This window comes from Odontesthes bonariensis, chromosome 12 (genome assembly GCF_027942865.1).
Source record: "Odontesthes bonariensis isolate fOdoBon6 chromosome 12, fOdoBon6.hap1, whole genome shotgun sequence".
Taxonomy (NCBI): Eukaryota; Metazoa; Chordata; class Actinopteri; order Atheriniformes; family Atherinopsidae; genus Odontesthes; species Odontesthes bonariensis.
Genome location: NC_134517.1, coordinates 19,848,286 through 19,866,840, shown reverse-complemented (window position 1 = coordinate 19,866,840; position 18,555 = coordinate 19,848,286). Strand labels below are relative to the sequence as shown.

The 18,555-nt window shown below is 41.6% G+C and overlaps 1 protein-coding gene across 1 annotated transcript in view; it reads left to right on the top strand.

Moving 5' to 3' along the window:
- The first annotated feature begins 9,129 nt into the window (after positions 1–9,129).
- The window catches only part of anos1 (anosmin 1), a 43,321-nt gene continuing 33,895 nt past the window's right edge, over positions 9,130–18,555 (top strand). Inside the window, exons 1-2 of the mRNA XM_075478694.1 lie at positions 9,130–9,412; positions 16,298–16,345. Coding sequence (XP_075334809.1) covers positions 9,221–9,412; positions 16,298–16,345 — 240 coding nt within the window. The 5' untranslated portion in view covers positions 9,130–9,220. The remainder of the gene's footprint in view (positions 9,413–16,297; positions 16,346–18,555) is intronic.

The following is an 18,555-nucleotide window of genomic DNA, read 5'->3' as shown; positions in this document are numbered from 1 at the left end:
GTAGCTGTGAAATGACCAAGAAGAGACAAAAAAAACAAAAAAAAACAAAGAAGCACAATATAGTAAATCCCCCAAATAACCGTGTGTAAAATGAGGCCCGAATATGATCAAAACAACCTTAAAGAGGTGCAAAATGTCCACAAAATAAAACGAAATTATGCCAGACATCTGCAAGATACACAGTTGGAGACACGGTGATACAAAAGTGCATGATGTACAATTACAAAAAGCTGCAACATGAGACCATAAGAACTTAATGTGTTTGCAACACCATTGGTGCTCTAACCCTCTCAGAAGGTTGTGAATTGATTAACCCTCCACAAAATGTACGTAAATACCTATGCTGCATGTAAGTTGCCTAAATTTATCTGTTCCAGAGTCTCTACCCTGTTACCTAACCCAAACACATTCATTCCTGCTGAAAATATAAATCAGAATATGTATTATGTCATTTTCTAGGTTCCAGTCTTTGGTATCTACTTTGAGCTCTATTGAGTATTCATGACCCCTCAACAATGTGCTATTGACCTGGAATAAACTGCCGCGTGTTCATCGTAATTAAAGAACATGTCAGCATGACACGTTTTTGATATTTGGGCAACAATAGGGTTATGCAGCTCAGCCACATTACTTTCACAACACAGATAACACTAGCAAACAAAGATAATAATACTGAATATCACTGACTCTCCTCATTAGTTTCCTGTTGTTTGGACTGTTCAACATCTATGCACCTAATGGCGCTGCCTATTGCAGGATGTTGCTCTCATCTATTTTCTCCCCACATAAGGTAGGTACATTTGGGAATGCTGGCAAACTATTCAATTCTGAATGAGAGACAATGAAAATAAACGCCTACAGTTCACTGAGGACATGCAGATGTCAGTCAGTCAGCCTTTGATGTCCAGACCATATGCTGCGAATAGAGAGTCTCGTCACATCGGTTCTCTTGGGCAATTCATATTTAATGAATGCAGCTAAATGGATATATGAGATCATCTCTCCAGACTGCTTCAGAGCCCTACCTTAACAGTTAGCTGTTTTGTGTGCCTCATTTCCAGTAGATGATAAATTAGAAAGTTGTTGCATTCATACATCCAATATTCAGACATGTGTACAAAGCACACTGCAAGTTCCCTACTTAGTCTTCTTTCAGTTACTGAATGTCATGGTGGACATTTCTGATCTTGGTATCGGATTTATGCTTATGGATTACTAAAGTTCCCTGACGTGACACAATTGCTGTTTAAGTAGCTGTGATGTGGTGCGTGGAGGTTTCAGTTTCACAATGTTTGCATTGCGGGATATCTAGTCACACGGGACGGAACATTGAATAATATTATGCTTCAGATGTCATTTGAAATGAATATTCAGTCAAGTGTTCATCTAAGCAATGTTTATTTATCTCCACTCAGCTTAGGAGCCTTGTCTTCTTGATCTTTGCTGCATGAAAGCTAAAACATTTTTTTTTTTTTTTAAACGCGCTGCCAGTGTCTCTGCACGTCTATTACATGCTTCGGGGTAGAAGCGCTTCCTGCCATAGAGCTGGGACTGACCTCCTAACAAAGAACAGGTTCAATCTGCCTCCCCTCCCCCACACCGGGAAGCTGATGAGGGTCACATGACCTTTCTAGACAGCACTGAGGAGCATTGGTAATATGCAAGGGTGGGGGAAGGGTGCAGTTAGTCACACGCCTCTTGTTGTGTCGTTATTAGGCTGGCGAAGCGTGGGGAAATCTCAGTCTTCAGCAGGGGAATATCCAGTCGAGTATCTGTGTCTCATTGTGCTCTGGTGTCCATTGACGTATTGGATTTAGTTCCTTAAACCCTGCTGCTTTATTTACACAGAGAATAGGAGCATGGGACAAGTCTGGAAGAAAAGGCTTTTGTTATTTGTGTGTGTGTGAGAGTGTATAGCCGTGTATGCAGATAAAGCTCGTGACATTAGACAGAAGAAAATAAGCCTTGTGTATGAGAGTACACTGTACAACACCTCCTCCTCTATCCTCCACCCCTCCCCCACTGCAATCATCTACACCAGCTAGAAAGGCAGAAGGCTCTCTGTGGTACACTGTTATGTCATAGCCTACAGACCTTTTTTTTTTTTTTTTTATCAGACAAAGCAAAGCAGACTACAGGAACAAACATGTCTATTTTCAGCTGCGAATGCTTCGGTTTCACATAGGTAAATTAGAGCTTTAATGAACCACACAGCACTCGAGCTGCTACATACACGGTGCTTATGGTATATGTCACACTTGTTCACTGAGGTGTGATCACTTTCCTCAATGGATTAGAGCATTTGATGATATCTGATTCATTTGAAAGGCACATTCCTGCCCCCGCAAATAATTGAATTGCTTTTAAAGAACAGGGAGGGCAGAAAAGGCGGGAAAGCAGACAGATGTCAGAGATTCTGAGGTCGGGGACAGAGGTCAAGGGTTGGTGACCTGGTCAACCCAAAGACTTGCCATTCCTATCCTCCCCCTCCAGCACAATAGCAGTCATAATGACTTTACAATCCTTTCTTCTTACGCTGACATTTAAATCTTCTGGAAATGTCCTCTTAACATGTAGATTGCTCCAAGGAATCAATGTAATGTTGTTCTAAACACTCAATGGAGATTGACTTTTTAGTTTTTATATGTTGAAATCTAACCAGCCCTTAATAAACGTCATACAACGGATTGATTTAGTTTTTACTCTAATTTCAATTTTGGTTTTGATTTAATTCAGTTTAGCATCAGTTTGTGTCTTTAGTTCGAATGCTTCACTTTCTATCCTTTTAAATGTTTATTCATAGTTGATTTTTTTCTTTGTGAGGGGTATTTAAGGTCAGAATAGGCATTATGGCTTATAAATACAAACACATTTTGTGAAGACAGTCGTAGGCATGTAGATGATTCAATGAACAGATTAACCAAACATCCCTATTTTTCCTCGTGAGTACACCATAAGCTGTCATTTAATTATTTTTTTCTAATGTAACATTTTATTCAGTGATGCAAAATGTAGTTTTCACAACTAGTTTTGTTACATTTTGGGTTACTAATAACCTACAGTATCAGCTGTAGAAAATTTAAAAGATAACTGTGAACTTTTCTCTAACTTTGTGGTATTGCGGTATAAGGATATCAGGTATTATGGTATAAGGACAATAAAGATTTTGGGAAAAATGTTCATTAGCTTTAATGCCAAAAGGAAAATGCCTGTCTCAAATCTGAGAGCTTCAGTTTGCTCCAAGTTAGCTTGGCATGATGTTCAGAATTGGGAGCAGCAGCTGGCCTGGCTCTGTCCAGAGATAGCACATCAGCCTACAAGCACTTCTGGAGCTCCATAATGAAAACACTACATCTCATTTGTGTAATCCACAATGATGAAGAGTGGAAAATTAGCATCTTCTTGCCAGGAACAGTAGGCTAACTGCCTAGAGCCTCAGCTGGTTGCCTAGCGACCACTAACACTCATGAAGTAGTCAGCTGTACACAAATGGGATTCTTTATTTAATAATTTCATTTATCGATTTTGGATTAGACAAATAATACAGATACCACTACTACTTCTAACTAATACTAATACTAATGATGTTTCTTCTCCTGCACTCTTGTTTATAAGATATGTGTGCTCAAGCTTCATGCTAAGCTAAAGCTAACTGACCTCTGACTCAAACAGCATATTTATCATACACATAAAAGTCAGTCCTCTTTCTTTATTCTTTTTTTCAACTTACTATATTATATTAGTTAGAACGTGTTTGGACCTGTCAGCCACAAATGCTGGATTACTCTATTTATTGTTAGGCTATATCAATTAGAATGTGCAGCATAGGCTATTGGTCAACTTGAAAATGTCAATTCTTTATGCACATTGTTTGTTTACCAGGGATTCCTATGGCTCATGGCTTGAACAAAACTCATTCTCGCTGTAACTGGTATTGTTAGCATGAAAGTGTGGGTATGAGTGCGTTTTCTTGGAAGGGTGGATCATTCCTCTTAGACTAGGAAAGACATTTTTTTTTTTACAAATGGAAAACACTTACTGCAACAGTCCTAAAAAGTGGGCATCCATCATGGCACCCTGTTAATCATACCCTCCACACAACAGCTGAAAAACTAACCTTGCTGTAAAATAGCTGGTAGCTAGCAACTTGATAGCCATTTATATAAACATTTGAAGGAACTCATAATGAAGCTAACAACTGTATGATGACAACAAATGTATATTGCGCCATCTTCTGTCTGCACCATCTTAGACGTTTGCAGGAGATTCTTGGTGCTTTGAGATCATCGAGGATACCCAGAAACATCTCTGAAATTTCACGGGAAGAAGGATTAAGTCATTTAAATGATCCTTGACACTGGAACAGCTCAACAGGGAGATTTGATTAACAGAAACATAGCCAATTAGGACGCTTCTTGAACTTTGTGAAGCGCCTTCAGCCTCCACCTTTGTCATAGGACCATAGTGGTGTGTAACGAGCTTCCAATAAGTGAAGAAACTCAGCACACTGTTGTGACCTGTCACACACTTGTTACAAAATCACTCTCCTTATCCATAGGTTTTACGATCAAATATGGCTGTCGTCCTTGTTGTTGTTCTGCCTGGAAGCAAGCGTTGATCAGAATGAGAATCAACAAGATTTTAATGTCAGTGGGAGAATAATGGTATTGTTTAAAAGGCAGGAAATAGTTATCACGTCTCTTGATAAAAGTCCTCATTATGTAGATTGTCAGACACCTCTTGGACTGATAATTCAAATAAAGTGAGTCAGAGGGCATTACTATCAGTGAACATTTCCCTACCAAATTAGGCTATAAAAACTGATCAATCCTACTACAGTATGTATGAGCTGTGTGTATTCGTGGCCATGTGTATGCGTGTGTGTGAAAGCGTGCATGCATGTGAGAGACTACACTGAGTTTCAGTATGTAGTCAGTTTTCCATCACAACTGATAACTGTTTACCTCAGACAAAAGAGCAACCTCCTCCCCATTGTCCGATAAAGTCACCATTGTTGGATATTACGGCTGGATCATCTCCTGGAAAATATTGTGTGAAGGACAGAGATAGGGGGGGAAAAAAAGAAAAAGACAGGCCTCAAAGCGCTTGTCTGGACCTAAAGATATATCTGTGGACACATTGCCATCTAGTGGTGCAGAAATGGTACAATGCTCCTTCATAAACCTAGAGATATATTTAGATGACATGGGTTTGAACCAGTTCTGCTTCAGGACTCTTTACTCCCAGTGTCCTCCTTGTCCATTCTCAGATGGGACTTAATAAAATAAACACTAGCACATTTGTTACCACTATTCTCATTCAGCCAGCTAATTACCACAGAGGGATACTCAGCTGCCAGTCAGCCATCAGTGTCTAAACTGAGACCAAAGTGTATCTTCAGCTCCGAGTGGGTGGTTTATGTATGAATAACAGCTTATATCTGGACTATCACACCTTTAAATGCACAACGCTGCATTGTTTTGGGATGTGGCGAAAGAAGGAAAATGTTTCATGCAGGCTTGTGTTTCGAAGTCCTCCACACCAAGCAGTTTTTTTTCCACCCTCATAAAGAAGACCAATATTTTCACAGGGAATGTTAGAAATCCTTACGAACACAGCAACGAATAGTCTTGAAATTATGAATAGACAAAAGGGAGACTGTACAGCTGAAGTGAGACAGCCTGTTTAGAGGGGGAAAAAAAGATAGTTTCCACATCATAAATTTCATTAGTTTTAACATCCACCCGTGACTCACCTGAAAGGATATCTGTGTGCAGTATCACAGAGATATGTGCTTGTTACAATTTATATACTCCACATCTAAATTCTAATTATATTGCGCACTCTAATCAATATATGCCCCTCCTTCATCTGCAAGAGATGCGTAGGACTGTTCTTTTGATTGGCATCATAGCGGCCAATGGAATAACTAATATGCTTTCGTCTCGGACAAAAGGACCCCGCAGGGATATGCATGTGGGTCAGAAATAGTTCTCTCAGTATTGGACTTGTTAAGAGAAAAAAGGATCAATAACCTAAAAGAAAAATTAAAATCCAATCCTCGCCCTCCTACTTCATGTGTAACCTGCCCCAACCTGACATATATTGAGAGGCGTATATTCAACTGCTATGCAGCTCTAGTCTTTCTGTGTTTTCTGCCTGGACCTGATAGCTCAGACATTATCTGCTGCATTGACGCGCTTGTTCCAACAGATGATTTACAACATTTGATTCTGTAACCGTGGAAAAAATAAAACTCGTGATTTGGGCTGTCACAACACCGGAGGTCTTTTCTGTGAACATGGTATGATCTCACATCACAACACAATGGAAATAGCTATTTTTCCATTTGGCAATAAGCTCCCTTTTAACATGCGTTTTGTTCCCATGATTACGACAAGCTAACAGCGCTTCTGGGTGGTTCAAGAGGATTAACTGCTAAATCAAAGATAGCACTTCAAGAAAAAGAAAGAATATTCCAAAGTACACTAACATCTACAGTTTCCCTGCACCTTCAAATAATGCCTTAATCTGAACTAATCCCCCTCACATTTGTTTGCTAGAGTTTGAAACAAAAGCCGGAGGTCTCCTCTGATCCAAGTGGCCCCTCTTCAAAGTACGAGTCCACCCGCACCTTTAAGCATCAAAGATACACAAGTGTTTGATCGTGCTTTGTCAGGGGGTATGCAGGATGAAAACCAATACTGGTGTGTTATCTTTTGAGATGCTTTTGTGATATCATGTGACAGAAACCTTTTTTTTTTTTTTTTTCTGCAGCCAGTCCCTCGCCACACCAGCACATCCATTCATCTGTCAGGGCGTTATCTAAGGAGGAAGCAATAAGGCTACATTGTTTCAAAGCATGTTCTCGAACCAAAGCTTCACAGACAGAAGGGGAATTGTATAGTAAGATGATTGCACTGTATTTGTGAAGCTAAAATATTCTGTCAGTGCCTGATTTGTTGTACTGACCCTGAGGTATCGATTGGCCTTGCAGCTCTGATAATGTTATTTTGAGAGAAAGGACAGACTGAGCCTGGAGGGAAGATAAAAAAAGATAATTGTTCACTGCAAACAGTGGTTGACAGGATAAACGTAATAGGGAGCGACTATAAAAGTGAATTTTCAAAAAGCAGACTTTGGCAACTCTATGCACCTTGTAAGAATAAATCTACATAATTCTGAGTTTTATGTTACACGCCATGACTCATAAGCTATCTATATTCAGGTTTACTCATAGACGTAAACACATGTTGCTAATGGAAACTCACTGTAAACACTCGTGTGGGTTAATGCTGCGATAAGAGTTCTTTGGACAGCTTTATAATCTGAGTTCACAACTGGAGGAGGCTTTTCCCAGTCAATGAAAGCATGGCGTCGGAGAGATACGTGTCCCACAGGCTGCAGGAGACATCAGGACCGCACACAGACAGTGTGTTTCCTTCACTGCACACCATAAAACCCCACCACCACCACACATGGCTGTAATAAGCCAACAAATTAAGCCATTACTCTGTTTTTTAAGGTACACAGACATCCGCGTTTAAATATTTTAAGAGTAGCAAGGGATATCTCGCTCCAAGTTCCATTGTATGTCTGAGACCACCAGGGAAATGAGCGCACATCATTTTTATCATTAGAGAGCTGTGAGATGATATTGTCACAGCCATAGAACAGGCCAGCTCTTGCTCTACCGTGATCTGTTTACTCTCACCGAACAGAATGTTTTTGTCAATGACAAGAGCGTTCGAGTGCCTGGTGGGAATTTTTCAGTCGGATTTCACGATCCGCATCATTGCTAGAAACAATATGTCCATTTTTAGGATGTGTTAATACAGGCATGTTTCCTGTTTCGGTGGAGAGACATGGGTCAAGCCGTTTGGCACAAGGCGAAACTAGCCCAAGGCGGGATTGTGACTTCAGCCAAATCTAATGATGGTGTGCGAGTGAGTGTTCACTCCCACTCTGCATACAGTTTAAGAGCAACACCTATAAACCTTCATTATGCTGCCGCTGTAATGGGGTTCAGGAAAGTACTCTGGGAGCCTGACAAAGGCAGGGGCGTCTTGTAAACCCTTGAGGGAACTTTCTAATTAAATACTCACTCCTTAGCTCCAGTAAATAGTGAGAATTTCGAGCTTTTCCTACATGTCATATTTTCTCCATACCTTGGGCAATGAAATGATGCCAGAAGTTGGGAGTCCATCTTGAGGAATTTAGTCAGGATGGTTTTAATGGTTTTCCATGTAGAATTGTTTTTCCAAGCTACTGTGAAACTGGGAGGCGAGAGCTTAAGGGAAAAGGGGCTTCCCTGGGATGCTGGCAAGCGTCTCCAAGGCCATATGTGGGGGTTTGATACAGAAAAGCTGCCAAAATTTCACATGAGCTGTATTAACAAATCCAACACTTTCTCATATGAGCATGTTAACAAAGACAGGTGTGTACCATATATATAACAATCATTTAATGAATTTATCAGAAAGGAAATAAACAAATGAATGAATAAGTTAGCTGATTAAAAATGTTTGTCGATGCCTTTTCTTTTCTGAAATAATGTTGCTGATTATTTTGCCACATTTGTTTCGAAGGATCACAGTTTACATTTTACACTTAAAGTTCAGTTTACTTGTCACAGGAGGTGAAAGGCTGGTGTTTAGTGAAATACCTTTTCACCACATGGTGAATGTAGGAGTCCCAAACAAGGGGATTAAAAGTTAGGATATCTTTTACTCTCATGTTTCAGTTTCAGTTTAAATCGCTCCAGTGACTCTCTCCTTGTGTCGGTGTAGTTATGGAGAAAATGCAACGTAACCCCCCCCCCCCCCCCCGACACAGTTCCAGACAGTGATCTTACAAATTTACTGGTTAGAACTCAAAACAGATATGGATCATAGCAAAATAATCGGACTATAAATACACGCATGACAACATTCTCTTGTCTTTTTAGGATTGTAATTGCATTGAAACCCCAGGTACTGTCCCCACTGTGGGTCCGCGCACTCCACCACCGGCCCTCTGACTGGTGTGCAGAACTGGGCAGCAGTCTACCTGCTTTAACGCTCCTCGTGCACGTCAGTCACCGCGGGATCCTCCAATCGCCGGGCACGTGAGCCCGTGACTCCTCCCCAGCGTATAATTGAAGTTTCTTTAGTTTCTTCGTCGGAGCTCGCGCGCAGTGTTGTCCGATCCGTGGAGGGATTAAATACACAGCGGCGGGACAATGTTTTCCAGGAGCCTGAACCTGTGCGTGAGCCTGTGCTTGTGGATTACGGCGATGACGAGCCCGGGAAGTGTGTGCGCGAGGAAGCAGGACGACTCTTTCTTCACTGCCAGCATTTATCGGGCGAGATGCGCCTCGAGATGCCTCAGCCTGCACATCACTCGCATCTCCGCTTTTTTCAAGCACTCTCAGGTACGGGCGCGTGGTCGTTGAACGTCCCGGCTGTACGATGGGAATCTGAGACAAAAAAAAAAAAAAACCCACGCTGTGTCAGTTGGTCCCTGCTCTCCTCATAAGTAAAAACCTGCCTCTCTTGAGCCCATTGTGAGACAGCAGGAGCAGGTCACTAACGGTGCTCTGTTTGCTTTGGTTTCTCTCACAGGAAATTGGACATTTCTGAAAGAAAACAAACAAACACCAGATACACATCAGCGTGACGGGTTGAGTTGCTTGCAAAGTTGCCACATACAGTCCGTCACTGTCCTCTGTGTGTAGAATGGGACACTATAAACTACATGAATAGCCTAATTAACACGTTGCAGTGTGTTTTGAGACTGATTATGTGATGAATGCCTCTAAGTGGAGTCAGTTTCCATTCATTACTTGTTAATTACTGAAAAACCGGCGAGCACACGTCTCAGTGCAAATGTTTTGGCTGCTGTGACTCCATATAGAGGGCAACTTTTGTCTTACCTTGTACAGAGGAAGTTTTATAGCTTGTTTTGATGCAGACCTGTGTTGGAGATGCTATAAATGAGCTGTATGCTTTGGCTGATTGGTGTCTGTGGTGTCAGAAGTTGTTTTTCACCCTCCACTGGATGCACGGTTCTCTCCCAGGACAACAGAGAAAAGAGCCTGACACTGATCCCTCTCCCCATTGCTCCTTCTCTCCAGCTATCTTATCTGGTGGCTGCCTTTCTACTCGCTCCATTAGGGTGTGCAAGGCTTGTCTTTCTGAAGGTGCATTAATTAATCCCCAATGTGTGGAATTGTTGTAGATTTGTAATTGGGTCTAATGATTCGGCAGAGCTGATGGCTTGTTTGCTACAAACCTATTTTACTTTAAAAGCACTTATTGATCCAGAGTTGCAGCTCTTAATGGAAGTTCTGGAGACACCAACCTGCAGTAGTTAATTGCAGCAGTTTTATTAAGGGGGTAATATATGACTTGGGCAGAGGGGTGAATGCACTTTACCGTAATGGACATCCTGTAAGGATAGAAAATGGAAGCGGTGGGCATCCAAAAGAAACAGATTGAAAACAGTGTTTCTTAAAGTGCAACTTGGCATGCAGCCCTAGGGATTTGTTTTGAGACAATTCCAAGCGTGTAAGGCAGCCCAAGGTTGCAAAGTTGGGGGAATTGAATTAGTCACTGGCTAAGAAGTCAAATAACTGTTGGAGCCTCACCTCTAATGAACAGCTAATAGTCAGCATAATTGACTGCAGAGCCTCGGAGTCTGAGGAGGTCCTGAGTTAGGGGGAAAATAAGAGGGAGGCATTTGTCTAAAGAGAGGGTGGTTAGCGATAAGCAAGGTTGCTCCAGCAAGCCTCTGGGTCTAAGAATAGGCAGCAATTGTTGATAGTCTGCGAGCCTTGTCTTATGCACTGTGATCTTAAAAGTCCTTTCATGTGAGAATGGAGGAGATGGGGGGGGGGGGGTCTGTTCAGCTGCAAAAACACATGGCTGTCCTCCACCCACCCCCGCCTTGCCCTCTACCCCCTGGCCCTGCCAATAAATGCCAGCATCACACCTCACAGGCGTGTGATGGACGCACTCCTGACGCTGCTCCGCCGAGGTCACCTTCCTGCCAACTGCTGGTGCCCAATTGTGCTAAATGCGATAAGCTCGGATGTGGTGTTACCACAACACCGGAGCGTGCTCCGTCAGCACAGCCTACAGGTGGATCTGCTTCCTCTGCCAGATCCTGTTACAGCTCAGAGCTCCACTCCAATGCTGGAGACGACAGACCTCTTAATTCAACTCGGACATCCTTCGGGGGTCATTTAATACTCGCTAGGAAAACCAAGACACACAACACCTTCCATTTTAATGGAAATGAAATGCCTCGGCTGTATGTCAAAGCAGTGTCTTTTCCCTACTGTTTCTTCATATTTTACTGTGTCCACTCAATATCTAGTAATCTATATGAGCTGCTACTTATTTTGGTCATGGCACAAGAGATAAATTGGTCTCCTAACACGTTTTGCAGCTGGAATTCTTTTTTCATATTAGCTTTAATTTGACCATTCTCTCGATACCAGAATGGTACTTGGAGAATTTATATGTTATTACAGATGTTAAGGACACCCACGCATCTAAATCTGAATACACATCAGAGACTTTGCTTTAATTGCCACGGTTCTGAATTAGTGCGAAATGGAAACAAGCATGAAGTTGCAGTGTTAGGAAAGCCGTGGGTAGTCCATTGCATGTCAGATTTATAGCAACTGGAGATTTATTGATGTAATAGTTTTCCAAATACAGATTTATTGGCATTTTACTCCACTTTTGGGGAACTTGTCACCCCTGTACAATAGACAGAGGGGAACACCCAACCATAAATATTAGCCTCGGACACTTTAAAATATTAAGAGCGAGCTGGGAGCCCGGTGCAATAATGTATTCTGAAAGCATCAGCCTTGTAGTGGATTATTTATGCTGGGACCTGTGAAGCCAAAAACAAGGTGTGTCCATGAGGTCTTGTTATTACATTCAAAGCAATAAAAATCCAGCTTTTTTTTTTTTTTTTTTCAGTTTGGTCATTCATTTCTAATATGCTGCATAATAAAGCCTAAGCATCTCGCTTGAGAGATTTGTGTTTTATACGGAGAGAAGGAAAAACACTGGAAAGTAGTTTTTTTCCCCATGTCCCCTTGTTTTCTCCTTTGATATTAAATAACCTGCGGTGGAATCAAACCCCGGCCAGCACTTGTCCTATGTGTGGAGTTTTTCATTAGTGAAGACAGCGGATGAATAGAGGCCTATGTTGCTTGGCCTCACCTCTCTGTGTGTGCCTTTAAACCATGACAGTCCGGTCTGTAAATCTCACTGCTGCTACACCCTGAGCTACCTCACTTGACAAATAGCCTTCATACCAAAGTGGAGACAAGTTTACACCAGTGTTGTTTGAGATCTCTGAAACACCCTTTTATGTTAACATTGCATGTGGACACATTAGCTCACTTTCAGAGGGCCTGACAAATAATTCACATGGACTGAATAATTGATGGCTAGAATGACCACAGCTCTCACACCTACTCGACTCAGAGCCTAAATATTGGAGCTCTTTCTTTTGGTGCTGCGTATGTGTGATTGAGGAGAAGTTATTTTGGTGACGCCTGAGGACCCCTGCGCTGTCAAAGGACAGACAGAGACACCAGTCTGTCCTTTGAAGTCCTGCCTCCTGTTAACTCGGGCAGAAGTGTACAAGGTCTCATAGAACCGAGCGGCGTTCTTTTTTTCTTTCTGGCAATTAAATGTTGGAAAAAGTCCAGGCAAGATTAAATGCAGTTTGGAAACAATGGTCCAAGTTACAAAAAAAGAATTAAAAGACCACAAGAAAAGAAGAATTGAATTTCCAAAAGGAGGTGTCCTCAAAGATAAAAGGGGTTCCGTTCTTGTTCCTCTTAGTTGTCTAGACAATACAACAAGCCTCTTGCCACCTGCTCTAACCCGTCAGCTAAAGACGGCCACGATGTATTTCAGTGATAAATGTCCTGTTTACATGACTCCTCCAGTGACTTCACTGTCACCAGCACAGCAGAGTTCACCTCAGCACATTTGTAGACCACTGTCTGGCCTCGTCTCCTCGACCCCGGTCACACCAGAGGATATCTGGAAAGAATTTATTAACTGGAGTCCTTGACAGTGCTCAGCACACTGCATAATGTTCAGGCTGCAGAGGAATGCCATGGTGAGTCAGAGGGATGAAGTCCTGACCTATAATTATTCCCTTGTTGGTCCCTGAAATGGTGGGGTCAGTCCTGGACAGCTGGGGCAACATCCTGCTGAGCCTCTCTTCTACGGGGATGCTGTCACATGGCAAAATTAGCTCCTCTGCGGATCTGGCCCCGTCTCCATTGATGGATGGGAAAAGAAAGCTGTCAGAAACAGGATTGATGATTTGGGACGTGATCTACAGTTGTCACAATCCGTATAAATTATCCGGCGGCATCGCCTGCCAGTGTAAATGTCGAAGTTTGATTTAGGTGGTGTCACCAGCAGGGTTTGGCTTGGATGGGTTGATCATTTAAAAAAAAATAAATAAAAAAATGTAAATCATTGGTTAGCAAACTCCACAGGGATTTCAGTCATGCAACGCTGAAAGAAATGATGTACTAGTGAGGAATGATAGATGTTTTAATCAAAGTTTGGCCTAAAAGAGGACAGGTGTTCTATGTCACGCAAAAGGACAGAAAACCTTCTGATGCACAACAATGCCCTCGGCCAAACCAGCTCTTATTTCAGCTTTGTTTGGTAACTAAATTAAAAAAAAAAAACTATTCCAAGTCTCATTAGTGCTCAGACTCATATATTTTTCACCTTATCTGCAGTCTTTTGTGAGGAGGAGTCTCTGAAGACATGACCATCCAATCACAGATTCCTTTGAAGCCATTTGACCGCTGTCCTTGACTCCAAAAGCACAACACTTAGTGGTACTGGATGTCAAATTAAAGCCTGTAATGATAACTTGACTGCCAGCGTCTCGTGGGAAATTTCCTCTGGATTACGTTGTGAGAAAAAGGCTTTGAACTTGACATTGAACCTAAGCAGACCCTTTGCTCGCAGATCCCTAAAGTTTGGCTGTCCGTCAAAGCTTCATTGCTTTTGTAAAGAGAACGGGGGGAACATCCAAATCTCAAGCCGAGATCCAGGTCATTGAATGGAATGAACTCCATTATTGTAACTCTAAACTCTCCACTGAGAATATTTGCAGCTGATTATTCAATACCTAAGCAAAAGGAGGCCGTAATGAATATTTTTACTGTATTAATGGAGCAAATGTTTCTGTCTGTCTGAGCGGTGCTGCTTTTGGTGATGGACCCATTTAGCTTTACAGTTCCCCTCCGTTCTATGCAGCTTGCAAGTATCTATACATTATTGAGGCAAAAGTCTGCGCCAACCCCTAAGTTTTCAAACATTTTGGCAGGAAGTCAGGAAAGAGGTGCAGCAACTTATTGCACATAAAAAAGGGCAAAAAGAGCATTTGTACAATTCTAACAGACTCGAAAGAGAATATTTGGTACGAGCACCTCTATTTGTCAACAGCCTGAACCCGTCTTAGACAAGCTTTCTAGTAGTTTCTTTCAGTAGTCTTTAGAAATAGTTCTCTGGGCTTCTTGAAGGACATCCCAAAGCTCTTCTTTGGATGTTGGCTGCCCTTTGTTCCGTTCCCTGTCAAGATGATCCCACCCTGCTTCAATAATGTTGAATTTCAGGCTCTGGGGAGGATTAATCACTTTATAAGACCTGTTGACACTGATTTTCAGTCCACTTCTTGGGTCATTTGGCATACCTCAGCTTTTTCTCCCTGTTTCCCTTCATTAAGAATGGCTTCTTGACAGCCCCCCTTCCACTGAGACCATTTTTGATTAGGCTTCGGTGAACAGTAGGTAGATCAACTGAAGGTCCAGATGCATCTCTCAAGTCCTGTGTCAGGTCTTTGTTGGATTTATTTCCTATTTCTTAAGGGATTCCCTTTCAAATACTTTTCATCTGCTGTGGACAGGATTTTTAGGCTTGCCATTTCTTCTTTTGTCCTCCACTTGTCCAGTTTTGTTCAAATTCTTAAGGACTCAGTCCAGACCATGCTGATGTATGTCAAGTTTTCAGCTAATAGCTCTTTGATAATTACCTTGTCGGAGCAAAAATATTATTTTACAGCTGTCAGATTGTGAGATTGTTTGCATTTCTCCAAGTTGCAACCTAAAGAAATGGGAAAAAATGATGTGACTTTTCAACAGGCTGCCAGTAACAGCGTGCCTTAAGATACAAATCAAAGCAGGTTCTTGGTCATGTGTAGACAGAATGCTGCTTCTTCCCTTGAGTTAGGAGTCCGTTTTACGCTTGGATGATTCATAGGCCTGTGTTATGTGGGTTGACAAACAAAAACACACATTCATCTGAAAATGGTCAGGTACAAGGACTGGACTGGAAACTAGTGGAAAATCTAATAGATCTTCAGAGGAGAAGATTACAATCAAGTTTGGCTCTTCTGTGATGAGTTTGCAGAGTCATTCATTTTTTAACATTTTAGTTTGTTGTCATTGAACTGTTAAAAACCGACTCACATGTCATCCTAATTTTTTTGTTTCTTTTAAGAGCTCATGTTTTGAGTGAATAATCGCCTCGTATTCATCAGGGGGCTACAAACTTGTCCTATCGGCTTAAATGGTGCTGCATCACTATTCAAATATTTGTTTTTTGTTTAGTTTTCTTCTGGTGATTTTGCTCTAAAGCGCTATCCTTCTACTTGCTACCCACGGTCTGTTTTGTTTTTACAGAGAATAACAGCCTAATTCTCCTAATCGAATACAGGAAATGACCACTTGCACAAGCCATTCACCCCCACTGGTCCTTCACTTGATAATCCTCCATATTTACACATGGAGGCTTTGTAAATACACGGCATTATTAGGACCAAATGTTTGCCATGTTGGAGGGCAGAAGGTGGCACCTGCACAGCAATTAGAGGAAATTGGCTCTATGTGCAGTCTGCAGAGGAGTGCTTACATCAGCTCCTGCCTCGCTGACCTCTGAAACGTGTGTTGAGAGATCAAACACATCCTCAGTAAAGCCGAGGTCACCGTGCCCTGCTGAAACTGACCAGAGGTTTGCTCAAGCCTTGGAAGGCTGACCCCACTTTCTAGCACTCAGCACGTAAAAGCTGACACAAAGTCAGTCTTTCATATTTCTCTAGTCAATCAAAAGGGCTTAAACAAAGCAGAACGAGGATATATCGTGACAGGAGAGAAGAGGGTCAAAGTTCCATGTGCACGTGATGGATTGTTTGTTGTAAATGTACTTTCAACAGTGTGCCCGATGAGTAATGATGTTTTAAACTTCTCTTTTCACAGAATAATGGGTCCTTGGTGTGGTGCCAGAATCACAAGCAGTGCTCCAAGGTATTGTGGTTCCATTTCTTACATGAATGAGATGCATGCCACGTACATGGCTCATTATCCGAGGATAATACAACAGAAAGTGTACGAGTCACGACAGGACGAGTCTTGTCATGTCTCCGAGGCAGAAATCACAAACTGTTGATATAGACTCGTTTTAACGAGTGTTTACTTAAATTGCCTCTGCTTTTGTTGACATTCGTTTCCTCGTGTAATTGGAATACAATTAAATCAAATCTGAAGAGGCTGAGTGCTTGGAAATTTATGAAAGCGAAGCACCATTGATTTTTTTTTCTTTTTTTTTTTGTCATTTGAATTTTCAGTGGGATGCATTATGGGATGTGTCCCGCAGGGCTTGTTTGTGTTTTGTGCCCCGTCTCATTGTAGGTTGATGCAAAGCTGGTGTTGACAGCTCCTTTGAAAAGATAGTGCTGACACACTCCATCAGACTTTCCTGGAACTGTTGACAAGGCCCTCTGAGATGTGCTATATGAACTGAGAGCACTACAGAGCTGAAATAAGAGGGAGGATGCACTAGTAGAGCCCGGTCCAAGCAGTAATCTCAGCAGGGCTTTCGAAAGCTGTCGAAGCCTCTCATCTCCTCGCAAGTGAAATCAGGATTCCTTGCTGTTACACATCCACAGGAGGACAGTTTTCCTTTCATGAAGCTGTGCATCTGTTTTTCCTCTCATCTGGTTTCCCCTTTGAGACGTAGAAACTTATCAAAACAACATATAAGAAGAATGCTGTTGCACATGTGACGATAAATCAGATGTGGTCCCTCTATCAGCCCGTTCTATTCGCAGGCGTAACTTATTGAGGAATGCACGGCCAGAATTTGTGCAAACCGATGGTTATTAATTGAAAACTCGTTAAAACACAGAATGGCTGCAGTTATTTATGCTTTATTTATTCGGCTTCATTTTGTGCTGCTAAAATTAATCACAATCAGTGTCTCGTATCAGCTGCCTTGCAAAATCACCCCCTGTGCTCCCTTTATAAATTCCCTTTTTGAATTTCAAATTGTTTCCCGAGCAATTTGCATCTGCCTTGGATACAGCAGAGCTATTGTGCTTTTACTTTTCTACGACATCTGCAAACGCGTAGGTAACTTCTGGTATCCTGCTTGGCAAGCATTCACAGCACGCTGTTCCTCTGCACTGGTGAATTTGTCCTAATTTGTGTTTGAAGTGGTGCACCCTTTTTAAAAAGAAATTGCCTTGAACTGAGTTTTTTTATTTTTTTATTATCACACAGAGTTGCATTTTAAAAAGAACCCCGACTAATACGACTTGCAGGCCTTGATTTGTTCTGATCCCTCTCCTGCTGTGAAATATAAACTCATGATAAATGCATGTTGTAATAGGAGACTGCAACTAAATGTTGTGTCCTGTTTTTTTGTTGTCCACCATTGATAGACAAAAGAAACAGTAACTCAAAAGTTACTCAAAAGATATTGCTTTTTCTGTCCCTTCTCCTTTACTGCCTGAGATGTTCAGCAAATCTGAGAGCTAGCCACTCCTAACTACCTCAGAACCCTCAATCGTGGTTGGTCTTTGTGAAGTTAAGTGTTCTCAGCCATTTAAACTAACGATGCACCAATTGTGAAGTTCTGGGCCGATACCAATGCTAATGGTTATAATTTGGCCAATGGCAGATAGCTGATATCAACTGTGTTTGACATTAATTTAACATTTAATGTTGGGGAAACAATACAGTAGTATGGAATAATACAACAACATGGTAGTAATGAATGAAGATAACTGAACAGGTTTAAAGCATGTCAACCCTTCATCTCACAATGTGAATGTAATTTTTTTTCTCTGTAACACTATAAAAACAGGATCATCTTGAGTCTTTTAAATATTGCATCTATATCCAATGCCAAACTTTAATCTGATAAACCACACAAGTCATATTAGTTGAGGCTCCATTGAAGTCTTTGAAGTTGATGATGCAATGAAAGTTTGTCTGTTAGCCCTGCAAAGAAAATACGGCAATTATTTTGTAACTTCCATGACAGGCAGTCAACCGTCCTTTTGTTTTTTTTCATAGTGCTGTGAAAATTGTCTCTCTTTTTTCCACTGTGATAGCCAACATCAGCTCTTGGCACCAGTCATTCCGAAGTAATTCCTCAGAGTTTATGTTGAAAAAAAAAAGAAAAAAGAAAAGGTTTTTTCTGCTGCAAGTCGAAAAACAGCGCACTGTTTTCA